General features: G+C 34.9%; 2 protein-coding genes across 2 annotated transcripts; both read left to right on the plus strand.

Moving 5' to 3' along the window:
* Positions 1-367: 367 nt before the first annotated feature.
* Positions 368-8,700, plus strand: LOC133323874 (uncharacterized; the record flags this gene model as incomplete). The annotated part of the gene is made up of 6 exons (XM_061532776.1): positions 368-3,334; positions 3,457-4,086; positions 4,148-4,379; positions 4,806-5,039; positions 5,113-5,722; positions 5,790-8,700. Coding segments are annotated over 6 exons (7,548 nt in total), but the record flags the coding sequence as incomplete, so codon positions are not given.
* Positions 8,701-17,616: 8,916 nt separating this feature from the next.
* On the plus strand, positions 17,617-18,572 carry LOC133323904 (general odorant-binding protein 28a-like). Its single transcript, XM_061532810.1, has 3 exons — positions 17,617-17,767; positions 18,190-18,278; positions 18,354-18,572. Exons 1-3 carry the CDS (start codon positions 17,617-17,619, stop codon positions 18,570-18,572), a joined length of 459 nt encoding a protein of 152 aa, XP_061388794.1.
* The last annotated feature ends 9,289 nt before the right edge of the window (positions 18,573-27,861 follow it).

Consider the following 27,861-nt stretch of genomic DNA (forward strand, 5'->3'; position numbering starts at 1 on the left):
ACCAATCTGTGTTTTATTAATCCGATCTTTTTCGGTAACTCTGAATACTTTGAGAACATCTCATATACAATTTGTGTGGGCGACACCGCATATATACTTTTGGACCATGTCAACACGGAAATCGACAACAACTTCTTCGACAGTTCAAGGGACGAAGGCAGAAAATGCCCCAACGACGACGACAGCATCATCAGGAACGGGTACAAAAACACAGGACGCTAAAACAATTAACACAACAAACACACAGAACACAACAACATCGTCTAAACAGGAAACGACAACGGGAGGAACAGCAGCATCAGTAGAAAAAGGTGGCTGCAGCGAACATTCAGCTGAAACTAAAACATTTCAACAAAGGGTAACAAGAAATTCGCCACTCTTGTTGCCTTCGCCAGTGGTTATAAAAAAGGAGCCTTTCGATCCGTCAGATCCGACACACAGTGAAAGTGAAGAAAGTTGCTCTTCACATGCCGGCAAGAAACAGAATATAATCAGAGGCAGAAAATCAATTAAAGATCACAAAGAAGCTAAGGAACAACAGGAAAAGGAAAAAGATTCCAAAGAGGAAAAGAAACCCGACTTGGACATTAAGGATAAAGAAGATAAAGCAAAGGATAAGCAAGAAAAGAAAGATACAAGTGAATCAAAAGAAACAACAAAAGACCAAAAAGATAACAAGGACCAAAAGGAGTCAACAGCAAAAGATTCTTCTCCTGCCAACAATACAACTACCACCACCACAAGTAATCGCCTAACTCGCAAGTCAACAGCTAGCCAGGAAAATTTGGCAACTTCTTCGTCTCGTATTACACGACAACGTCAAACCGGTGGGGTGACCACACGTTCTGAAACTCCCCCAGCAACACGTGGTGGTAGAGGTCGAGCTTCGAATCGTGTTAAAATGCCACTGCCCATAGTCGAGCCGGCTCCAACAGTTAGCAAACGTAAGCGTTCCGTTGATTCTGAAATGACTGCCACCAATGCCCGCAAGCCATCAAGTGATGAACCTGGACCAAAATACATCAAAATTGAGGTACGTGATCCTGAAATAGATGGCGATGAGCCAATGTCAGCATCCCAAACAACCACTGCCAGTAACGAGAGCAATGAAGACACAACAACACTACTGGACAATATCAAAATCAAACAAGAAATTTTGGACGAAGATGAAATGAATGTTGCCTCGAATAGTCTAGCCTCTGAAACTGCAGCATCCACAACTACAGATAACACCTTGACCACCAACACAGCCACTACGTCCGGTAGTACTCGAGGCAAAGGCCGTTGGGCTTCACGTAAATCGAATGCTGGCAACACAACCGCCACTTCCTCCTCAACGTCAGGCAATTCTAATGCTTCGCCTTCGACCAGAGCCACCAGACAGACCAAACAAAATTCGCCAACAAGAACAAGTGGCACCGCTTCCGAGCCGAAGAGAAGGCGAGTGACTTCCCAAAATCGAAGTCTTCTCAAAATCCATCAGCCAAATAGCTCCAAAGGAAACAACTCGGTTAATGCCGATGACGAAGAAGATTCCAAGGACAGTATGGCATCATCGACGAATACAGATGATATAGTATTGTCGCAAATAAAAACAGAAAAAACGAACATGGAGTCGGAGGAATTCATTGCAGTAAATGAAGAGAATAAAGAAGAATCGGAGGCCAAGTTGAATGATGAATCCAAAGGCGATGATGATCTTGATGTGAAAACTAAAGACGCAGTTACCGTGTCTACTCCCCTAACAGTTGACACTGAATCTGTTCATGTTGACAATCCGGAGGCACAAACGGCCATTGAATTGACCCCAGTGGCAACACGTTCTCCACCATCCGTGGCATCTGGCTCTGAAAAATCTGCTTCCCTAAGTCCTGCGGATTTGGTAAGCGAAGGTGTGTCGGAAATCAGTGTTAAGCAGTTTTATAAAAAACCAAAATTCCTGGAAAACAATTTGGGAATTGAGGAAGATCCCAAGCTGGGAAATATTGTACAGAAAGTAGTAAATCTTGAGGCAAGTGCAACAACATCAGCTAATAGTACCACGACAACTACGGCCAGTGTTAACAAGGTGTCAGAAATAAATGATGATCGTGTACTTGAGGAATCGTACTCCAATGAATCAATGAAGGAAGGTACATTGCGTTTTGACGAAAGTGTTGATGAGCGAAAATCCATTTGTCAGGAAGATGGAAATAGCCAGAGTTCCGATGATAAATTAACACCTCTTGTTGTGGAGGATGATGAAGATGAAGTCGCAAAGGAGGCAGGGGAAACCGAGGCTGAAGAGCTGGAAAACCAGGAAGAAGATGAAGTTTTATTGGTAGACACCCATGACGACGAAGAAGAAGACAAAGATCTGAAGGTGATCGAAAACGAAGACACTGATGCGGACATAACTAATGCCGATAAAACCGAAATCACGGATGCAGCTACCAAAACCGACAGCAATGTGGCATTAGCAGAGGAAGACCAAGAAGAAGATGATCTAACTGTGGAAGAAAGTGAAACCATTTCAATGGACAATAATGCTTCAGTCAATGATGATATTACCAATGAAAAAGAGGAGGAAGATTTTGAAAATGATGAAGATCTTCCGACCGAAATCGATGATGTTGAAATAGCAGCAACAACCACGAAAACATCAGCGGTAGAAACTTTGGACAATAGGGTCGATTCAGAATTAAGTGCTCCATTATTGCTTACCGAAGAATCCCAATCATCAAGCGATCACTTAGTAATCGATGACAAGGGAAATCTTGAAGTAACTTGCGATGATGTTGATGATGATGAAGATAGGGATGTCTTGGCTAAAATCGATGCTGAATTGAAGAAAATTGATGAACGTAATAAAGAAAAGTTAAATGCCATTCAAAATGTCGAAGAAGCAGTAGATACAGCTGCAAATAGGGAAAATATTTCACAAGACAAAGTGGAGGTACTGCTAGATGAGGAGGAAAATGTTATTGAAAAACCAGAACCATCGATATCTCCATTGAATACAGTATCCATGGATGTTGATGATGTTATAAATGATATTAAAACTACTGCCGCCATCGAAGATGAGAAACTCAATGTTGCCGATATTGCCGATTTGGAATTAAAACTTGATGACGAGAGTACGTCTTTGTTAATCGACGATATTAAATTAAATGAACATGTTAAACAAATGGAAGATGGTGCCAGTGGTGAGATGAACAGAATCGAAGATGTCGCAGAGGAGTTGAACAAAATAGAAGAGAAATTATGTGCTGAAGAAAAGACTGATATGTCGGAGACTAAAGATGAGAATAGTTTACTAATGAAATTGGAGGATAAAACAAAAGTTGAAGCTGAGGTAAGCTATAAGCATTTTTTTGTGCTCTAATAACTTCCCTAAAATCAAAAAAAAAAAAAAACTTATAATAATTTAACGGCCAGACGAATTTATATTTAATTATATACATTTATTTATTATAGGTTCCTATTGAATCCATTCTACCCGATGATGGTCCATTTAATAACACTAACACCATTGAAACCAATGATGTTAAATCTGTGCCTGCCACCAAGGATGATGATGCCACATCCATGAAATCGGGACAATCGACCAATTCATGGATGACGTTGGATTTCGAAAACGATGACGAAGAATCGTTGAGGAAAAAAGAATTGCATTTACAAAATCTAGGTTTGGTCACACACAAAGCAGCCGAAAAACGTCGTCTCGAGGTTATACAAAGCTCAGCAGCAGCCGTTGAAGCAAACAAAGCGGCTAATATGCATCAGGGCGGCAACAAAAGAAATGGTAAAAATTCATCTCATGCTGCATCCACCCATCACGAGTATACTGGTACATTGAAAACAATCATCAAACTTAATCGTAATTCAACAGGTGGTTCTGCTAGTGGCAATAATGGTCGAAAGTCCAATGCCGCCGGTGGTACATCTTCGTCGGGAAACAACAAAGAACAGCAACAGAGACGTCAATCACTAAAAATGACATTCCAAAAGAGTCGGGGACGAGGTCATGGCGCAGGCTACAGCGATCGTTCTCAACACGACCGTGAAGGTCATGGCGAGGATAACTATTACACCATACAAAATGAGGTAATATTTGTCAGCAAACTGAACATAAATGGGGTTTTAATTGTTGTTCTTTTTTTTGCAGACTGAAGGTGCGCTTCACAAATTACATTCAAAAACCACAACCTGTACTACTACCTCCAATACTAGATTAGCTTTAAACCAAATTAACAATAACAGTAAAACTTCTACTACTAACAATACTAGTTGCAATTCCTCCTACAACACTAATTCTACGTACGCTAGAAAATCATACAGTTATCGTCACTCCAACCATCATCAGTATAACAATTTTAGTGCCCATTCACAAAAAATGGGTGTGTATTTTAGAGAGAGTGTGTGTGTGCATTTGTTTAAAAACATAACCCTGAGGGCAATAATGTAATACTGCATTGTACTTGTACAAGTCAATTTTTTAAATATTGTATTTTTTTTCAATTTGTGTTTATGTAATATTTTAATTCATTTGGTCTGAGTCCTAGAATGGTGGTGCCTGTTTTGTTTTTTATTCAAATATATGTTTTATCTACTAACATATAATCATGTAAATAATTTGGTGTAATAGTAAAATATCAAATTATTTACTGATTTTAAATTGATTAATCATATCATTTTTTTAACTCTTTCTTGTAATCTAATTTTCATATTCCTTTTAACCTCCCATATGATTTCCATTATTTTCTCTTGTAAATATCTATGTGTGTGTGTGTTCATAATTCTATGGTATACATTTTACAATGTAGATTCTTCCCATTCAGAATCCCATGATCATCAGTCCACAACATCTGGTATATCCACAAAAAAGGATGACAAGGAAAAAATACTCATACCCGAGAAGGCATCGTCGTTTAAATTTCATCCCGGTCGTTTGTGTGAAGATCAGTGTTTCTATTGCAGCGGTAAATTTGGTCTCTATGACACTCCCTGTCATGTGGGCCAAATCAAGTCTATGGAAAGACAACAGAAAATATTAGCAAGTAAGTCTAAACGCAAAACATCTTCCTATCATACAGTCAACAATTTTTTTTTTTTTCATAATCTTTCTTCAAGATGAAGAAAAACTTACGGTCGATAATTGCCTTTGTGATGCCTGTTTTCGACATGTCGATCGTCGTGCAAATGTACCATCGTATAAGAAACGACTTTCGGCACCTGGTGGCTTAGAATCAACTACTCAAAATGGTGTAAAATCCTCAAATGACAGCCAACAGGAATTCGAACACAATGACACTGATGCTGGAGGTTCTGAACATTTTGCGTCGGCATCTTCACACAGTTGCTTGGTAACAGGTTGTTCAAATCCAGCCGCTCATTCTTTGCGTCGCAAATGTATTCGTAAAAGTGTAAAGAAATTCTTGCTGAAATTTGAGGTTCCGACAAACTCCCCATGTATTTGGTTGTGTCAAACCCACTATGATACAGTCATCCAATGTTCTGGCTGTGTTCTGTGTAAACGTCGTTTGGGCAAAAACCACATGTATCACATCACCTCGGACACGGATCGTCTTGAAAAGGCATTAACCGAAATGGGCATTCCTGTCCAATTGGGTATTGGCACCGCAGTTTGTAAATTATGCCGCTACTTTGCCAATCTCCTAATGAAACCTCCAGATACAACAAAGTCTCAAAAGGCCGAATTCATAAAGAATTATCGAAAACGGTTGGTATATAATTTCATTGCTTTAGAAATCTTATAAAAACGTTGTACATTTTATTACTCTTTTTAGCCTTTTACAATTCCACAATATACACGATGGCAGTAATGATGCTTCAGAAGCTGATGAAGATGAGAACAGCAATGGCGCCACCTCAAACAATGACAAAAATGAATCGCAACTACAAGAACCACAACAAGACACACCCCAAAAATCTCCCCTGCCAGAAGATGATGGCTCTTCGAATCAAAAGGATCCACTGTCGCCACTAAACTCTTCACATTCCGGTGAAAACGAATCGGCCAAAGGCAATTCCAGCATGCGAGAGACTACTAGTGAGGCAATGGATCGCGAATTCGAGAATGCATTAATGGATTCCTCCAATTCATCGGCATCAAATGCAGCTGATTCTTCACCTAGTGAAATGTCTAAATTGAAAGCTATCCTGCAAAGTAATAGCATGCCTGCGGAGAAAACGGCCGCCGGAACAAACAACAGTTCATCCTCTTCCTCAGACATATCCAATGTTTTGAGAGCGAATCCTAATATTTCGATGCGTGAACTATTCCCTGGCGAGGAAGACCTGGGTTTACACTTCAAAGTTCCATTTGGCAGTAGCACCAGCCAAAGGACTCCCGAGGGCTGGACCAGAGTACAAACATTTTTGCAATATGATGAACCGACTCGGCGTCTTTGGGAAGAATTACAAAAACCATATGGCAACCAAAGTTCTTTCCTTCGTCATTTAATATTGTTGGAGAAGTATTTCCGAAATGGTGACTTGATTTTATCCGCCAGCGCCTCCAACAATGCTAGCGTTTATACTCAAACCGTTCGTCAAAGGCTAACCTCTTATGATAAGGGACATTGTGGTGGGCTTCAGCAGGTAGTTCAAACGGATAATTCGACGACATCTAATACCAGGGAAACTACTGGTAATAAACCTAAAGAACCTGAACCCCAAATTCCCACCTTTGAAATAAATGAAGATGATGATGATGACGACGATGTTGAAATTACGGAGGTGTCAAAACTTTCGAAATCCTCCTCATCGCTACAATGCAGCAATAACAACAGCCCGGATAAACAATTTTCTCGTCAAAGAAGTTTATCAGTGGACAAACTTACCAAACAATTGAGTACCAATGCTGTAACAATAACCGCACGTCCAAAAGATGGATCAAATAATAAACGCACCCCCACGCCATCACCACAGAAATCATTGCTTAAAGATAGTCTAGCGGGAAGTAACAACAACAACAGTGGCAATTCGAATACAGCAAATCTAGCTGCAGCAAATGCTGCAGCAGCTGTTGCTTTAGCTGCATCTACGGCAAACACTGGTGGTCCCAGTAACAGCCGAAGTATTCTGAAATGCAACCTGCTAGGCATAAATAAGGCTGTTGAAATTTTGCCCATATCCAACTCATCCACAGCGTCTGCTGCGGCGTCACATACAAACAAATCTGCTAGCAATTCTTCATCACATCCCGCCCCACCACCACCTCCTCCTGCACCAATCGAATCAAAACAACAAAAGATATTGGACGTAGCCAACAAATTATTGGGTAACCAAATGGACAACTCATCTGCAAATAAAAATGCAGTGTCTCTACTCAGCTCCCCGCCCGAATTGGTTAGTCTTCAAAGGAGATCTACTGGTCCAACCATGACTGCTGCTCCAGCACCGGCTTCTGCACCTACTCCCCCAACTGCCTCGAATACCAATGCTGGGTCAAGTAATAATAATAACAATACAAATAAACGACCACAGTTGAGTAAACCCGGTACTTCGCGGCCGCCTCCGAATGTTGTTGTGTTGCCTGATACATTGACACCACAAGAACGGTTACAAAGTAAAACATGGCGACCTACATTGATGCCGGTTGAAGAAAATTTGAATATGCTTAAGAATGGGCCACTCTATCAGACAGCAGATGGCAGAAGATTGCCAGCCTTGGTGCAAGTACAGTCTGGTGGCAAACCCTTCCTTATTTCCATATTCGATTATAACCGAATGTGTATTTTGAGACGAGAGAAATTACTGCGCGATCAGATGTTGAAGGCCACCAAAAAGAGGCAAGAAGCCAAACAGCAGCAGCAGCAACAACAACAGCAGCACCAACAACAGCAGCAGCAATTGCATCAGCAACAACAACAGCAGATGCAACAACATTTACAAAATAAAAACCTGCAAAATATGAACAAGAATTTCAATTCCGCAGCAGCAATGAATCAACAGAGGCAACAACAACAGCAGCAACATCAACAACAACAGCAACAACATCAGCAGCAAGTTACCCAACAGCAGTTGTTGCAGCTTCAGCTGTTGCAACAGCAACAAGCTTTTATGAAGGTGGCTGCAGCCGCTGTTGCCAGCAACAATCAGACGAACAACTCACAAGCGGCAGCACGCTTTCAAGCCATGAACCAAAAACAAACTCCCACAAGCAATATTTCCACCATACCGCCACTGCAAGCCTCCATCACTAGCAATGCCAATTTCTCTGCCCCCATAATGCCTTTGTTGGCCAACGCCATTACAAATGCAACAAATAGTGGTAACATTAATCCTGCCTCCAATACCATGAACAATACTTCCTGGCTGTGGAATAACTTTCCAGATTCCAATCAGCTTCTACTTAATGGAGCTGCTGCCGGTGGTGGTGGTATAAATAATGCGGCCGGAGGTAATAGTGGCCCATCCAATATGATGCCAAAACTTCCACAGCTTTTAGCGAAACCAAATCATCCCAGTAACCCCGCCTCTCTAGCTGCATCCAATCAAATTATGAAACAGCATCAACAGCAACAACAACAGCAGCAACAACAATTGTTACTCTCAAAAATTCCAAAATCTCTGACAGTTATACCACAGCATAAGCTAATGAATCAGGCGACAGCTGCAGCGAGTGCTAGTATTGCTGGCAACTCACTAAAGGAGTGATGATTATTGAATTGTTATCAGACTGTAAAGCGTCGTAGGAGGAGGTATCATCATAGCAAACAACTAAATGTCAACAGAAGAAGGGCATGCAAGAAACGTTGTCGTAATACGAAGTAAGTCAATAGAAGTTATTTGTTTTTATAAGAAGTAAATAAAAGCTTTTGGTTAAAATAGAATAGCATTAGAAGTATAATATATATAGAATAATAGTAGGATAATATAGATTAGAATGTATATCGTCCCTGGAGTACCATATCAATGGGGAGAGGAATAAAATATATTGATCTGCCTTTAAGGAGATTGATGATCTCGAACGTTTTCATTAGATCAGACGTCATTAAAATAAGGTTATAATATTTAGGATTTATAGCCCTAATAACTTTTAAAATAATGTAATTTTTTGATTAAACAAATTTCTTATTTTTTTTATTGCAGGTTATAGAAAAAGACTTTTTTGGATAAGTTTTAAACTTTGCAAAAAATAAATATAAAGTAGATCGATGGATGGATGTAGTAACAAACTACAAGCAAAACAAATATAATTACATATTCTTTTATTCTACAATATACATACAAACATATATATAATTTATAAATTTTCCAATTAGATTATTTAATAAGGCTCACACTAATTTTATGTATTCACTCAAATGAAGTGAATTGTAAAAAAAAAGAAATAAAAAACATTGTTAATTACAGAACCTCATCTAAAATGAACCTGTAGACCATAAGCAATACTTAAATATTTAGATTTACATGCAAACAAAAAAAGAAGCAAAACAACAAAAACAACAAGGTTTTAAGAAAACTTACATTTAAGGAATAACAGTGCCTAACATTAAAGCAACAAAAACAAATTAGTAAGACATGTTTTTTTCGAAAATTTTCGATTTGTTTAAGTAAAAAGAGATATTGAAAGCATACCTACAAATTACATATTATTAGTTTTGGCTAGAACAAAAATACCTAACAAAGAAGCCTAGTTTTGTGGTAAAATGTTAAACAAAAAATACTGGTACATATACCTATATAAATAAATATATATATATATATTTATAGTTATACATATATTTTGAAAACAATGTTAGCAGGTTACAGAAAAGGCCTCCATAGTATAGTCATTAGTGGTTAAGTATGAAAACATATATAACATATACTTATGTATTTACTTTATTTAAAAAACTAAAAAATGAAAAAAAAACCGTTTGAACAAATCATACAATGATTTAATATTATTATTATTACAATAAGCAAATAACTAATTGATTTACATATAAAACTATAACATGTATACATGATATATTTATTTATAATATATCAAAATATAGAATTAAACAGCATTCATATATAAATGTTACACCAGACGTTATTTGTTTAATATTTCAATCATTTTACGTTTTCTTTTTTTGCTTAAGTTTTCACATATTTTTTTATTTATATAAATATTACAAATATTAATTATTATTTCATTATATTTAAGGATTTTATAATCGATATATATATTATTTTTTTGTTAATACACCCACATTACATATTTGCATATATAATATTGAAAGAAGGAGAAGAAAATAAATTCGCCACACATATATTAAAATATATATATATATATATTTACAAGTTTTAGTTGTTTACTTTATAAAACAGAGAAACAATCCAAATTGAAAATAAACACATTTATTTAAAAACACAAGAATAATTTATGAAATTATGAAAGAAGAATAAATACATAATTTTCTATTTTTAATCAAAACAAAACGAAAAAACTTTTAATTTTATATTTATTGTTAATTTTTGCATTAATAAACCAGTGAGCGGAACGGTATAGTAGGACGTGGCCGACCATATGATGCCCTACACAACTAACACCGAACTTTAATTTTCTGTAGATCTATTTTCTGAGCCTGGGCAATACTTCCTGATACCCTGATATATCTACCGAAGCATGTTTTCTGGAGTAAACATGCAATTAAAATTTGGTTATATTACACACCAAAGTCTCTGTTCATTTGACCGTAAATAAATAGTTGAACAGATTCTTTCTCGTGTAAAATTTGTGATGTTCGGCATACAATAGTGGCCTCTATAGCGACTAAGAAACCATACAGAAAAAAAGTTGTTGGTCCATTTCATCCCCTAAATTTTAAAAGATATTTTCTAATAACAACAGGGGACTTCTCTGGCCAGAACCGGACCTAAAAGAAAGATTTTGAAAATTGGTCCATAACTGTGGACTGTACCGTGTTTACACATTATAATGAATGAACGTACACACATGTCTAGATCGACTCAGTTAGTCGAGATATGATGATCGGTATACAAAAAGGTGGATGTAGGATCAATGTTTGGCGGCGCGTTACTAACTCTTAGGGCTACACAAAGCTATGATACCCTGACAAGATATAAAAATAAAATACCACTAAACTTGAGTCAATATTGATCAGTTTTGGTTAAGGGGTTTTTTACCCCATGAGAATCCAAAATACTAAAGTACAGCCGATTTTGTTTAAAAAAAATATCCAAACTCTACAAAAATTCCGAAATTTATAAGGTACCATTATTTGGGGTCTGCACCAAAATTGGAATATTATTTTTGGTAAGAAGATTTGCTACCCAATGAGAACCTAAAATGCCAAATAGCATCCAATTCGGTAAAATAATTCCAATTAAAATAATACCGAATATTTGTGAGTACCGTAATAAGGAGACAACCATGGAAAAAATCGAAATAGATTTTAATTCTGATCAAGAATATGTGTACATACTTTATGGGGTCCCCGATAAATATTTCGAGGCGTTGCAAGCGGAATTGGTGTACGGCGACTCCTAACCAACGACGAAGCGCGTCGCATTATGGTGGGTGCTTAGATTCTTCCCCTGTGCAAAATGTTGTTCGATTGTGACAAAATTTTACATAGTACATATTGACGTGTGTGAAGTCCTTGAAGTTTGGCGCACCAAATCCCTTATAGTTCTTTCGATTTGCACGATATTCTGCATAGAATATTAAATTTAATCTAGAATGACGAGTGCTAATTTTCTTGGAAATTGTTTCAGAATTGGATGTAGGTCCCATTTATAATTTTTTTCTTGTGATTAGCACGAAATTTTGCATAGAGCACTGAATTTAATCTAAAGTAGTTTGTGCTAAGTTTCGTGAAAATCGGTTCTACCTTGTTTATTGTCTAATAAATGCACATATTTTAAAGGATAAAATCAGGACAGTCTCCTGCTAATTAATAAATAAAGCAAGGGAAGGAACAAGTTGAAATTTTAACATTTTCTCAATTTTTTTATATTTTCAATGCCAAATTTACATATTCATTTTGCTTTTATAAAATAATTCAAAGTTTACATATTTATTAAATATGAAACTGATTTTATTTTTACAAATTTTGTTTGAATTTATTTATTTCTTATATAAGACCTAAATACAAAAATATAAAAAAAATATATTTTTATATAAATAAAACAGAATTTAGTATGTAAAATAAAACTACAACAGAAATGGAATGGAATAAATCAGGTTTATATATAATCAAAAAGGGTATAGTGATCAACAAAAAATTGTTATATACATAAATACAATATATAGGTATACATTCGTTTTAACGACACACAACATAAAAATACATACATATAATCAAAATCTTTTATTGAACAATTTCATGTTAAGTTTTGGCTTTAAAGGAAAATATTTAAAAAGAAATGAAAATACTGTTACAAATTAAATAATCAAAATTATATTATACCAAGAGTAAAAAAGATAAAAAAGAAATCATTATATACATAAATAAACTAAACTCCCAAAGCCTTGAATAAAAAAAATACAGAAAAATAAGATTTTCGTAATACCCCAAAAAATAATTTGAGATTTATTTTATTTGAAGGAAAGCTTTTACATAAAAACAACAATATGTGCATTGTTGAGAAATATAATCATAATAATATTACCTTTTTTTTGGAAAAGCGAACATAGATTTTCACAAAATTCTCAATTTTTGGCAGATGTCGTGTGTGATCAAATGTTAGTTAAGTTAAAATTCAATTTCATTTATTTTGCAATTTAATTAAAATTTGTTATGTATAAATAAGCTTTAAAAATATTATGAAAATTAAATTATAAGTATTCAATTGTATTTTTAAATCATATATTTTTTAAATAATTTCTTTAAGTATTTTTAAACCTTTACTTTCGATCTGTATAAATTATATTTAATACTATACTATTTTAAACCAATAATAATAATTTTAAAAACAGTTATTGTAAATTTAGTTAATTTTGTCACTTTCAAACAACAATAACAATATTAAAATGAATATCAATTTCTTGCTTTTACAATCTCATTATTTAAGTTAAAATAAGAATTGAAATTGTTTGTTGATATCATCGTCGTCGTCTCGTCATCCTCAATTAATGCATATGACAGTTGAAAAAAAAAATACCAGTATCATTATCGTCATCTACATTGTGTCACCATTAATTTAAATGGTGTTCAGTTTAATTTGACTAATATAATAATAATAACAACAACAGGAGCAACAAAAACATTAATACTGAAATTAAATGAGAAACAAATAAAAACAAAACACTCTTTTTCAACAAATAAATTGTAAATATATTTCCCCCAAAACGTTTGTGTTTAACTTTTTTATATTCTACGGTTCTATGAACATGGGTATAGATAGGTTAGGGTTGAAAAGAGGGGTGGTAGAATCCTTTCCATTCACACCCTCTCATGTCATTAAGGTCTTGAATATTATAATTTCCCAAGAATTGGATTCGAAAGCTAGTAATAGCTGGGTAGTGACATAGAAATTGTTCCGACGTTTTAATCTCTCCCCCAAACGCTGTACAACTGCAGTTTGCCAGACTAAGATGTCTTCTGAGAATGCCTTTCCTGCCAGCCGGAAGCCATCTGTATAAAATAGTTACCAGAGATGGGTTCAATTAGCCCATGAATCAAAATTGCTGATGGAGATTATGATTTTAGCCTGTACTGTATTTTTGTGCGGTACATTGTGTCCGGACACATCGATCCACTCATTCATTGCCTTAAGCTGCGATTAGCATATGTCTGACATACTCTATGATTGCGAGGTAAACTGACAAGGGGATGATGAAAACAAAGTTGTTTCGTTTTGGCTATGCCATTTTATTTAATCCAAATAGTTCAATATTCTATAAATAAACATGCTTATGTATGTCTAGTCGACTTTGAACCTTAACATAATCGTGCAACAACATGCTGTGTGCACGGCATCTATTCTTAAATATAAGTGCCTTTGGTATCATCCTTTAACTTATGCCCCGAAAATAGATTTATTAAAAAAAGTGACTTTTATAAGTAAATTAGTAGAGACTGAACAGTAATTTCCTATCTTCTATAAGGTCATGTACAATACTTTAATTTTGAGAAAGTCGCGTCTTATATGTCTGATTTTTGGTATTTTGACTGTAATTTGGTATTTTGATTTATCATTGGCAATCATATCTATCTATTTACCTATCTATCAAAAATCCATTGATCCAATTTTAGCGTAGCTTCTATATAACGATACTTCACAATTGTTGGTATTTTGGGAAGTTTGGCTAGGTTAGGTTAAAGGATGTGCAACTGACATTTCATGTTTCAGTTTCACATGGAGCCAATTGTCCATTGTGCTCATCCTGAGAACCTGGAAAAGAAGAATGGGAGAGAAAGGGATAGAAGAAGTTTATGGAGTGAATAATTTTTAGTTATTTTAGCTACGTCAGAATTTTAACAAAGCTAAATATCCTTTTGGGATCTATTCTGGAGAAGAGAGCTAGAGTATCAATGGACGTCTACAGAGTATATGTTTGATTGTTTTCAACTTTTCCTCATCTTCACATAAACGGCAATAGTTCACTTCGTAAATGTCCCACTTGGATGTGAGCGATCTAATACTGCATTGACCTCCTCCATTGATCCCTACAATGATTTTTTGATCCCTCTTGCTATGAGACAGCAACGAAATAGTTCCACGGCGTGAGAACTCAGGCCAGATAGTTTTTGAAATCCTGCATCTAGGTTCTTAAGAGAAAAACATTTTCTGAAATTAGGCGTTTTCACTAAACCGAATTCGACTGTATATCACAATTTTCCCGTGATAATTTTCTGTTCTCACACTCAATGGATCTAGTATAGTACACACAAGCGTTTTGAATAAAAACTTTTTTAAAAATATTCCAAACGATTCGAGGGTTAATCAAAACACCTTTCCCTTCAGGTGTGTGCTAATTACGTGACCGGCACTGTATATAAGCATCAGTCAGACAGACCGGTCAGAGGTAAGGAGCCACTTGCCCAGGATTCCCTGCCAAAAAATCTTTTCTCACTGATGTGAGTGCTCCTATCTAAAAAACCACAATATGCAATTGTGTTATACTAGCGTGGTGCACTTTTTCCAACCTCCACGTTCAAGGCCGCGTATGATGTATTTCTTAGTATTTCTGGTACTCTGAATCGACGCTGATCGCTGTACATTACTCATTTTAGCCAGCAGTGTACGCTGATTGACCCCCTCCACCATACAAATCAACCATATGTAAGTACGAGGAGTACAATTGTTACATACAATCAGTGAATGATCTCGGGTTTTAGTCCTAACTTTTACCTATAAAGATCTTGCAAGAGTAGAGTGCTATTAAACCTTTCTTATTGCGTTCCTCAACATTTATTTTCCACCTAGGTATTTTGCTTCTAAGGAAAGGGTTATGGTTACTCTACCCAGGTATGGCCGACGGAAGTTTATGATTCCTAGTGAAGGGTTCAATTTCTGTCTTTGTGGGGTTTACCCCAAGACTATTGGTCTTGTCCCAGTTGGACAGAGTTAAAAAGGGCCCCCTGCATAATATTTGTAATCGTCGGTAGAAACTTCCCTAGTAAGACTACATCATCGGCATAGGCTACAACCTTTATCATAAATGATCGAATTTCATCAGTATCTCAGTTATCATAAGAAGCCATGGCAGAGGAAATAATACTCCTTCCTGTGGTTTACCTTTGTTGACAGATTTCCTCACAGAACTCTCTCCAATGTATGAATTGATAATTCTGCTTTCCAGCATTCCATCAATCCAATCCGCTAAGAGAGAGAATACATTTGAGTGTTCGAGAGCAGAATGGATAGCTTTCAGTTTCACATTATTCGCTTCGCTATCGAGGAACACAGCCAATGTGTAACCGGTGGTCTCCATATTCGTCTCCATGTGTCCGACCACCTCACGTAAGACAGAATCCACTGATTTGTCTTTGATGTCGGTTTGTTGGGATTTGCTGATTTTGTTAGAATTGATAGTGTTTCTAATTTCTTCTTGAGTAGAAAGGAAGAAAGACTTTTCGGTCTTCAATCCTTAAGTAGCGCATGACTCGGCTTCCCAGCTTTCGGGATTAAGGTCACAGTTACATCTTTCCACAGACTTGGTATGTACACTCCTGTATAGTGACGAATACTCAATCATCGACATGCTGCAAGGTGGCCATCTAACCCTGGATTTATAGGGTTCAAAGCTATTTATTGCCCATACCACCTTCGGTTGGCTTATCGTACCTTCTATCTGCTCCTTCTACTCCTTGGTTCAAACAGTATACCGACGTGCATGTTGCACTTTCTTATTCTGATCCATACAATCAGGGAAGTGGGTCGATGATAAGAGATCAAGAGTCTTTCTGCCGGAGTTTGTCCACGTCCCATCAATTTGCTTCATAATACCTATAGATTTTGGACTTTTGACCAAAATCTTAAGGTTGAAATAAGTACAATTCAGGTCTGACCTGTTAAATTGGCTTTGTAAGAAATGTCAATTTATAAAGGAATATCAGAGTCAAACTTGACCATTAAGGAGGAAACACATAAGGGGACTACAGTTGGTTTCTTTTATGGTAAAAGAATAAAGGAGAACGACGTCTAAAATCAAGTTTGACATCTCTCGTATGTGTTTCCTTTCCCTTTACGCTTAGCTATCTTGATTTCACTTTTGCATCTATTGAATTTTTCTCTATAAACGTCCCAATCTGTACTAAATTTCGCTTTGTTGTACGACACCATACCGTTTGCGATTTCCACCCAGGGTACCTTAAAGGACAGCAAGCCTTATAGCACCTCAGAAGAGTTCATGTGACCTGTTCACGGATTTTTCAAAATTCTCGACCTTTCTGAGATATTTGCAAACAAAGTATGCGATTCTGTTTTAGCTTTGAACTTATCTCGGTTTGTCTTCCGATGGTTCCTGATAGGTTTCTGTTTTTTTTTGGAGATGGAAATCTGTAAAAGTATTATCCTATGATCCAAAAAGTTGAATTTATCAGACACATTCTAGTTCATGACCCCAGAGTCGTCAATGTTTGTGAGGTTTATGTCAATGACTTCACCTCTCACAACATTTACAAACTTTGCTGCTTTGCCCCTATTACATATCCTAAGATTATATCTAAGTATAAAATCAAATATGGACTCACCTCTTGGATTCATTTCAATGCTTTCCCAGTGGAAATGGTGGGCATTGGCATCACATGCAATGACCTGGCCACAAATGCGGAAAAAGTTATATTTTCTCAAAAGAAACAAAATTAATAAAATCTGTTAATAAAGGTCACGTTTTTATTATCAACATATTTTGATGACATAAGATTGTCGATTATCTTTTTGTTGCGCTTCAACTTCAAATTTAACAAAGCGAACAAATTATCACATGAATTAATGCCGTTATCAATTAAAAACAGCGAAAATAAAAACACCAAATGAAAACTGATATATTGATGTAATGATGAGTTTTCTAAATGGCCAACGGCCATTATTACAATTAAACGATATTGTATAAATAGTCGGAAAATAATGTCAATTAGTATCAGTTCACAATCGGCATTTAACAAATTAACATTTATTTCAAATAAACTTCTGTTACTGTATAAAAATTCTAATTGAAAAGCAATGGCAAAACTCGTTCATATTTTCATTGTGGCTGTGATTTGCATTTTAGGAGCCATCGTTGCAGTTAGCGCTGATTTAGATAGAAATCAGGCTGTAGCTGTTCTTAAGGCTAAAGCCGACGAATGTAAAAAGGAAGTGAATGCAAAGGATTGTGAGTAGTTATAAACAATGCATTACTTTTTAGTTACTTTAATAGTATGTTTACATTGTACCGGATTTCGTTAATCCAGTAGGTTTCAATTGTCAATTCCATTGTATACATGTCAAATAAATCTTCATAGAGTAGGTTAACCCGGTAAAATGTTCTAATGTAAATGCCGTTTAAAAGAGATTGGAAAATGTCAAAATTGGTTTTGTTTGAATATTTCACAAAATATGTGGAATAAATGTCAAATAATTTTTTGTCGGTTTAAACTCCTTTATAGGGATTTATTTCGCATATATGTGAATGGAATTGGCAATTTAGGATTTAATAAATCCGGTGCCATTTAAACGTATTATTACTTTTTTTATTAATATAACAAAGATATTCTAAAAGTTATATTAATCTAAATAACAATATCATTCTTATAGCCGATGTAGAAGAATTAGCCACCAGAAAACCAGCATCCACCAAAGAAGGCAAATGTTTGAGAGCCTGTCTAATGAAGAAGTTCGAAGTGGTATGTGTGTGAAAAGAATTACTCCAGCATCAGAGAATTGGTATCTGTAGTTTTTGATTTATTTTTTTTTCCTAGATGGATGAAAATGGCAAATTTGTAGCCGATGTTGCTGAAAAACATGCCGCCAAAATTACAGATGGTTCAGCCGAACGCATGAAAATGGCACGTGAAATCATTGATGCTTGTGCCAATATTGAAGTGTCATCGGATCACTGCGAAGCTGCTGAAACTTATGGCAAATGTTTTAAGGATCAAGCCGCCGCCCATGGTATCAATGAAAATTACGAATTTTAAGCTGGTGAACATTTTGGGTCTTAGCTTTTTGTTATTGCACAAATAATTATTGTGAATATAATATTTATACACACCAAAAATATTTAAATTGGACCAGTTTGCACATACATTTCTACAACTCCCAGGATTTTTGGTATTGAATATCGATTGACTTTTAGCTATTGTCCCCATATAATGGTACCATATTGGGATATTTGGTGTTTTTGAGGATGTAGGGCACATTTTTCAATTAAAGTGCCTGGTATTTGGGGTTCTCATTAAGTATCTTAATCCAAAAATTATCAATAATGGTCCACTATTAAGCGTAGCTCCCATATAACGATATTCCATATATTTTGGAAAGTTTCGGCACATTTTTTCTCAAATCGCCTGTAATTTAGTATTTTGAATCCCCAGTATATACCAAAAATTTTTAATTGGCCGGGTTAGGTTATTCGGTATTTTGGTCACGTTTTACAGCCGAATTGGCTCTAATTTGATATTTTGGTTGTCAAATCTTCCTAAAAATGTCAAAATATAACGTTTTTTGAACGTGTATGGGTATATCCCGGAAAAAGGGCAACAAAAGTATTTGTTTCTTTAAGTATACAGTAAAGTACGGATATAGCGAACTAGTAGGGACCGAGCAAATTAGTTCGTTATAGAAAAAGTTCGTTGTATACTAGGTAAGGCAAACCCTAGGATAAGCAGGAAAATATATATTCAGTTCCGAAATTTAGAAGTTTTGTGTCCTTTTTGACAACGCTGGTAACCTAAAAAGCCATGGGAAAATTTCCTATTTCCAAGATATTTGAAAATATTCGAATTAAGATTTCTCGAAAACTTTGCATTTTAGATATTTGGCAATATTTTTGTCTAATACGTTAACCCTCTGTCGACTATCTGAAGTCGACCCTTTACCAGAAATTATTGAAAACTCATTTAAAACGGGGATAATAGCAGATCAGAATATTTTTCAAAAATAATCGCCTTAAAGTTTTACTATAAGACAAAATTTCAAAAATTAGCCCAAACGTCAAAAATCATAAAATTATGAAAACTCATTTTGGGGTTATAACCGATCTTATTTGTACCAATTTTTCCCACTAGATGTCTTTTTAGAAGGATAAAGTATAAAGTACAAAAATATTCTCCATCAAATTTTAGTAAAAGTCACTGAACAAGAGAAATCTGTATATATAATATATTGACCGAGTATATAGATGTCAATTTGGCACAAATAATTTAAAAAATATTAGCAATTTTTCATATAGAAATTTGGCAGTATTTTTTCAATAAAGTTGTTGCGATTGCCCCTGAATTAAATAAATTTTAATAAATGAAATACAACCAACCGCATCTCTGTGCGATGGTTGTTGACCGGCCAGCAAAAAGAAAATGAACCGGATATACCGGCCGCCAGATAAAACTGATGAGTTTCGGTGTTGCCACTGCGAATGGTAATTAGTGGAGACGGACCGCAAAATACAACCTTGGGAGGGTTTGCAGGTTGGCTAAGTGGGGTAGAGATAAATGAACAATAAATGTCGCAAACCAAAGAAAACCAAAAAAGAGGGAAAATCGTGCGTCTTTAGGAGGTGATAAAAGGGACTGAAAGGAAAAAACCTTTCAATTCTAAACCGTGTTTTATAACCTTCCACATTAAAAATCGAAAAAGCCACCAAAAACCAAAAGTACAAAACGATTACCACAAAAAATAAAACAAAGTTTTTTTTATATTTTATATTTCAATTTTATTTGTATGTGTGTGTGTGCGGGAATTTGTTTATATCTACAAAACCGAAGGCACACTGCTAAAAATTTGATGTCTGGCCTCCTCATTCCATTGCAAAAAAAGGGGGCCAGTGAAAATTATTTTGGGATATAATTGTCGGATCCCCAAAATACCGCCAAAGAACGTCCAAAAAGGAGCCAAATCCCCTGGTGCACTTACTGCCAATATTTAAAGTTTCAACATCTAAACTAATAGTACGAACTAATTTAAATATGAATATCTTAAGTGTTTAGTTTAAGTTGTGTTGTTTTGTTTGTATGTGTTCAATTTTTATATTGTAAGGATTATTAATGCTAAAAGAAAGCGTGAGAGTAGGGTTGCCCTAAAATACCCAAAAGTTTAAAGTGTACAAAAAAAGGCTGTAATTAAAGTCTTATAATAATCCCACTAACGGAGCTCTCTTAGGCAGGGTGTAATAAATAGTCTAATTACCAATAGGTGAAACTAAGAGGTAAAATCAGGGTAATCTGAGAGATTTGTCTCATGAAATTAGTGTTAGTAATCTAAGGTTTATGTTTGATTGTTGCCTTTTTTTTTTGTTAGAATTTTAAGTCAACTATGTTAATAAATGTAGCGTAAATGTTAACTATTTAAAAATGAAGTGCTAAATTTATTAGAAAGAGGGGGAAATTAGTGCAAGTCATCATGTGGTAGGTGTGGAGGATCAGGGGCCCTTATGAATGATATAAATTTTGGATTTTAAGGGTCAAGGTTGGGTGGGCCATGTGTGGAAGCAGAAACACCAAGCTTCCTTGTTGATGGTGTATCGTGTTTCTTTTTTGTAAATGTAATGTTTCTATGTTTTGTGTATCAATTCCAAATATTTACTTGTTTGTCCCCTCGGGCTGATGGATAAGGGTTGAGAACCTCCCCAAAGCTAGCTGGCCTTAAAACCACAGCGCCACAGTAGGTGGTACATAACAGTATGGCGCCCAATCAAAAAAATCAATAAATTAAGAAAATCAGAGCGATAACAGCTATGCTCAAATCAATAGACCAAATACCATGCAGTAAAAACAAAACGAAATATCGCCTTTTCTTTAAAACTATCTTATATTGCCAACTCGTTTTTAGTATTAATTCGGGATAATGTGCAATATTTAGAATAGATTTAAGAGAAAAGTAGGATTTTCGTTCCAATTATAGGGTCAGGTGCAATAACTGTAATGTAACAATGTATGTATTGTCTATATGACCAGTCAATTTTTGTGTTTGTTAGAGTAGATTCAATAGTTAGGTTAGCAAAGGGATAAGTGCAATAGCGACTGAGAAGACGAAAATCACAGTCAGCATTGATTCTGAAACCCTGTCCACGAGATCTTTTTTTGTAACGCTTATGTCTCAAAAACTGCCGTGATGTTGACCTCACCAAAATTTATGTTTTGTTTTATGTCCAAGTAAAGTTTTAAAGTGGTGAAAATTGATAATGAAAGCAATGTCTTTTGTGGCCTAAATGCTGCAAACTGCTTTGCTTCATAATATCCTTCCGCAGATCTTTTATTTTGCAAAATTGCGAAGTAAATGCGCGTTTTTTTGCCGTTTAAAATTTTATTGAAAATGTATATGTTTAGTCTCGTCCTACAATACACCTCAACAACCAAATTCGGACACGTAATATTGTTAAAAATAAAAAAGAAAAAAAAATCCACACACTTAACTCATGATAGCTGAAAAAGCACTCAAGCCCCTCTCAAACACAGAATAAATTGAATCATTAATAATATTGTGTATAGTGTTTATGTTTATGTTTGTATGTTTTCTATGTTGTCAATTAATTTAACGATTTTTTAACCATTTTATTAAGAAGACTAACAAATTTAATCTAATAATCTAATTTATATTTAATATTTGTAAGCGTACGTTATAAGATTTTATTATTCTGCCAAGATTTTTTTTAAACAAAATTCGATATACAAATTCCGCACATTTCACATTATTTACTTTTTCAATGAGCGAAAACGTTTCAGGAAAAAGACGCAGTAAAAGAAATAGATCCTTAGCCTTTGACATAAGTAGAACCTCATTTCACTCACCGAAACCCAAATACAAAAAGAAGGGAGTAGGAAATAGAATGGATAATCCAGACACAAATAGGGACTCGACAATAAGGGATTTGTCGGGAACCATAAATAACCCAACTGCTAGCACCAGCGCCAATGCTCGGTTGCAACAAAGTAATTCTCTACCCGAAGTTCAAACCAATCAGTCTTATCATGTAGACCAAGTTGTTAGAGGGATGGAACATGAAAGTATTAGTGAGGCCAGATTGAATCTGACCACATTAGTATCAGAAAGCGTCAGTAGGGAAATGGGAAAGGTATATGCGGTCATAAATAAATTGAATGAAACGGTAGCCAGGTTGTCAATCGAGGGACGTAACACCCCCCCAAACCCTCAGCCAAGTAACTTTCAACCAACTATTCCACCATCAAACAGAGAGACATCGGCGGCAGGGTTAAATCGTAGAAATACAGTGACCCCGTCTATAAGTGCGAATGGTACGCAAGGCATTAGAGTAGAACGCTTCGGCCTAAATTTTTCCGGAAAACCCAACACCCTATCCGTAGAAGACTTTATATATAGGCTTGAATATTTCCAACAACACTATGGATTAGCCTGGGAAGAAATATTGAATGAATTCCACATCCTCGTGTCTGGACCAGCCTACGAATGGTTTTGGCTCCAGCAGAGGACTCATTTTATTACCACTTGGGATTCATTAAAATTCGCTCTAATTGAGAGGTTCAAAACCAGAAGAACCTGTTTTGAAGAAATGCGTGATTTGTTGGAACGGAAACAGACAGCGAATGAATCAATTGATGCATTCTTCCATGATATAAACCTCATGCGGTCTAAACTGGAGAGGCCAGTTTCCGAACTAGAGATGATCTCTCTCGTGAAAAAGAATTTACGAAAAAATCTGTCTACCATCGTGTATTCGATGCCGGTGTCCTCTCTAGAACAACTCCGAGTAGAATGTCTGGAAATCGAGAGAACTTTTTTCCGTCGGGATCCGATTTCATTTCCACCTCAGCCTTTCCAAAATAAACCCATGAGGGTCAATGCTGTACAGGAGGAGGAAGTCGAACCATATTCAGCAATTGAAGGTCCAGAGGAAGTCATAGATGTGTCAGCCATAAACCAGCCTATTATCTGCTGGAACTGCCAAAAACAGGGACATGGATTTAGGGACTGCCCATCTACCCAAAGGGGTTATTTCTGTTTCAAATGTGGTAAACAAAATACCATTACCCCGAAATGTCAAAACTGCAAAACGGGAAACGTGAAGAGGAACTTGATTGCTGCGGGGAATCAACGTTCAACCGAACAACCCGCGAATCAAGCCCCACAGGAAATGTAAAAGAAAATGCGAACAAAGCTGATTATTCGGGTATCCGTCATGACCTTCCACTTCACATTAGGCAGGAAAACTACGAGAAAATTAGGTCGGAAATATTTGATTCGGAGAACGGGCCAGAAACTACAAAAAGTAAAACAAATCAAAATGCCAATACAAAGAAAGGTTTGAAAAATCAAAATAGAATAATGAAAATGAGGAAGAAAACTAAGGAAAATAAGAAGGAAAAACAGTCTATAGTTGAAGCTATAATTCGTAGTGAATCTTCAACAGATCCAAGACCGTATGCCACGGTAACAATAGAAGGAAAACAATTAAAAGGCTTATTAGATTCAGGTGCAACGGTGTGCATATTGGGAAAACATTGTCGCGAAATAGTAGAAGAGTTAAATATAAACATTGATCCATGTCCTTCTAATTTAAGCACTGCATCAGGGGCCCTTATGAATGATATAAATTTTGGATTTTAAGGGTCAAGGTTGGGTGGGCCATGTGTGGAAGCATAAACACCAAGCTTCCTTGTTGATGGTGTATCGTGTTTCTTTTTGTAAGTGTAGTGTTTCTATGTTTTGTGTATCAATTCCAAATGTTTACTTGTTTGTCCCCTCGGGCTGATGGAAAAGGGTTGAGAACCTCCCCAAAGATGGCTGCTGAGCTAGCTGGCCTTAAAACCACAGCGCCACAGTAGGTGGTACATAACAAAGTGTATGAAAGTTAAATGGAACTTGTTTTTTTGTGCAAAGTTTCAAAGAATAAAATATTTTACATCAAATTTCACTATAAGTCTCAAAATAAAATAAATATTTAGTTCAATAGTTTTTTAGGATTTTGTTGTATAAATTAACAATATTGGCAACAAATTCTTTGTTGACTCCAGCAGGTGGTAATTAGACACCTTAAAGAAATGGGCCAAAATCTTCTATAAGACTGCTTCTTAGGAGTATTTCGTCAAAGACAAAATTATTATGGGAGCACTTTTGTACAATATTGTTACCTGCTATGATTTTTTAATAATTTCTGAAAAAGGCCCCTTTAGCGTGTCGATTGAGCGTTAAGACATTTATATCATTAATATAATAATACTAGCATAGGCCCGCTACGTCGTTAGCGGATCTTTTAAAATTTAAAATAAATAAACACTAATTTAGCTACACAATATACTTTTGGATTAAGTTTAAATTTGAAACAATTTAAATAATGATAGGTCCCATATCTTCAATTTTGTAAGAAAATCTCAGATCTTACTCCGCATTTCTTTCGAACAGAAACATTGATGCCTCTATCCTACTAAATCGAGTGCAGCTTATTTATATTAATACTTTCGGAAAGTGTACTATTGTCTCGATCCTTCAAATTGACTAATATAAATAGGAAGTTTCTCAAATTATGTTGTTCCTTCCTGTAATGGGAAAAAGTAGTAAGTTAAGGTACTTGTATATAGCACGAAATTGTAATTTTATATTTTGTACAGCGCATCATTTGTTATACAGAGACCTGCCTTTATAAGGAAGCAATTTCCATTAAATTAAAAAAACTCTACATCTACTCGTTCTGTCGTATACAATATTTAGTACTTTAAATGTCAATGCCAAACAAAAGTCTAAAAATTGTTGTTTTTCATAGAAAAAGCCTTTTACCAAATTTAATATCCACTCGTACCGCCTTATACTATGTATTATACTTTTTCGTTCATTTTAGAACTTATTTCTGGAAAATATTTATGTATAAATGTTTATTTTTATACAGAATCTCTGATCTTACTCCGTATTTCTTTCGAACAGAAACGTTGATGCTTCTATCATACTAAATCGAGTACAACTTACTTATTTTTATATTTTCTGAATGTGCACTATTTTCTCGATCCTCCCGATGGACACATGCAAATAGTACCATAATACGTTTTTTAAAACATGTAGTAAGTCTTTGTACTTGTGTACCATTATCATCATTTGTTATGCAGAGACATGCTTTTATAGCGAAGATTTCCATTAGAATTGCAGAAATTTAGTATTTCTGGTGCATTACGTGTTAGAAAATCCCCAATGAAAAAACTTTTCGGTATTTTTAGTATATCCTCGTTTCCTATTTAGTAATTTTTACTAACAATTTTCAAAAAAACCTTCTTTAATTTGTTATAGCTAAATATACATATAAAATTTCGGGACTATACCTCTACTCGTTCTGTCGTACACAATATTTAGTACTTTAAGTATAAATATCATACATTGCGAAAATCATTGTTTTTCATAGAAAAAGTATTGTACCCATATTCTATATCTACCCGTACCACCGTATACAATGTGGTGTACTTTTTAATACATTTTAGAACTTAGTTCTACAAAATATTTGTGTATAAATGTTTATTGACATAGTTCTAGATAAGTATCTAATAATAAGTGCCTATATTTATCTGTTCTACCGTACACAATATTTAGTACTTGTATTCCATTCGTACTGTATTTGTTTATAATATACAAAACTACATGCCGAATTTCAGAATTATACTTTTCCCTACACAGTGCAATATTTTGTATTTTTGGTGCCATATAGTACGAATTTCCAATAAACCAAGCCTCTTATTTGTATTAAGAATTGGACATTTTTGCACTCTAAACTTACATTTATATTTTTTACCATTCACTGTACAATATTTAGTACAATTTTCCAAAAATACTTATGCATATCGCTCTATTTGTAATAGTTTCAACTACAGACTAAATTTTGGATTTCAATCTTTTTCTCTCCCATTATAATTTAATATTTTGTACTATTTTAGTACTTGTTCCAAAAATTGATTACTGTATAGCATATTATTTGTAATTTCAATTCCCTCAGGTTTCATTATACTACAGTATATATTACTAAGTTTAAAAGAATTATGAATAGCATTCTATTTGCAATAGAGTAAGCTACAACATAAATTCTGGATTTCTATTTATACCAGTTCTATTGTACTTTATTATTTAGCACTAATTTCCAAATGTTATGCATTAAATTATATTTGTAATAGTTAAAGCTATATGCGAAGTTTAACATTTAGGCTTTTTATAACTGTTTAATATATTCTAGTACTAATTTCAAAAAATATGTTTGCCCACCATTCTATTCGTAATAGCTTGAGTTACATAGTATAATATTTAGTACTTTTTAGTACTAATTTCCAAAATTGTTCGCACATTCTGAGTTGTTTATCATTTGCAAATCTGCATACAGAATTTATAGACTTGTAGTTCCAAGTGTTTCGACGTAGTACAAGTTTTAGTACTATTTAGTACCATTTTAATACTAATTTCCATGAAATATTTTTGCACATCATTCTATTTGTAATAGCTTAAGCTACGTACCAAGTTTCAGCTATCTATCACTACCTGTTCCATCGTAGTATAGTATTTAGTACATTTTAGTACCTTTAGTACTTTAGTCACTTATAACGCAACTCTTTTATATATATAGATTAATTAATTAATCACGTTTCTATCAGTAATATTGCCGAAGCCTCTCATTCAAAATCCGTTAGAATTTTCTGATTATCAAAAAAAATGTGTTGCACATTGTAATTATCAATGATGTCTAACCGGAAGCTCCCATATTTTTACAATTGATAGTACTCTAAAAATCCCAGTAGTTCGAGTAACTAGTTATGAACTAGATATTTTACTAATTACCTGTAACTACCACTAGTTACCACTTCATACCCTAGACTTATTTATTTGAAATTTAAACTAAAATGTTCAAACTATGTTCCATTCTTTAGAGAAAAATAATTCATGTGTGAAATTATGGGTTATGATCTTGCACGATGACGAAAAATACTACAAAATAAAAGTGACCTTGTCGTTTTTGGGTATTATTTTTTGTCAAATGTGATCTGTGAACTTTGCTTTAAATATTTGAATGGATTTCCTATTCAATAATTGTGACGTCAGAAATTGGATACCAACTAAAATATTTAAGTGCAAAACTTCATTGCAAACCCTCAATCATAAACTTGACTCGAAGGAGAAAAAACTGACTTAAAATTCATTAAAATGATCATCGCCCCTAAAGGAAAAATTCAAATAAATAAAAATTAAGATAATTTACAAAAAAAAAAAAAATCGTATGAGGCAGATTAAAGTAATATGTACAAAATTTGTTTTTATGTCATTGTCAATACA

This window comes from Musca vetustissima, unplaced genomic scaffold (genome assembly GCF_032173495.1).
Source record: "Musca vetustissima isolate MV318-11 ecotype Yass unplaced genomic scaffold, APGP_CSIRO_Mvet_v1 utg50210, whole genome shotgun sequence".
NCBI classification, from domain to species: domain Eukaryota; kingdom Metazoa; phylum Arthropoda; class Insecta; order Diptera; family Muscidae; genus Musca; species Musca vetustissima.

What these genes read in the sequence shown, in the direction of transcription:
- LOC133323904 (XM_061532810.1), top strand. Translation starts at nt 17,617, where the DNA reads ATGGCAAAACTCGTTCATATTTTCATTGTGGCTGTGATTTGCATTTTA. An exon ending in GGAAGTGAATGCAAAGGATT is followed by an intron (nt 17,768 to 18,189) that starts GTGAGTAGTTAT and finishes TCATTCTTATAG; the next exon opens with CCGATGTAGAAGAATTAGCC. An exon ending in TAATGAAGAAGTTCGAAGTG is followed by an intron (nt 18,279 to 18,353) that starts GTATGTGTGTGA and finishes TTTTTTTCCTAG; the next exon opens with ATGGATGAAAATGGCAAATT.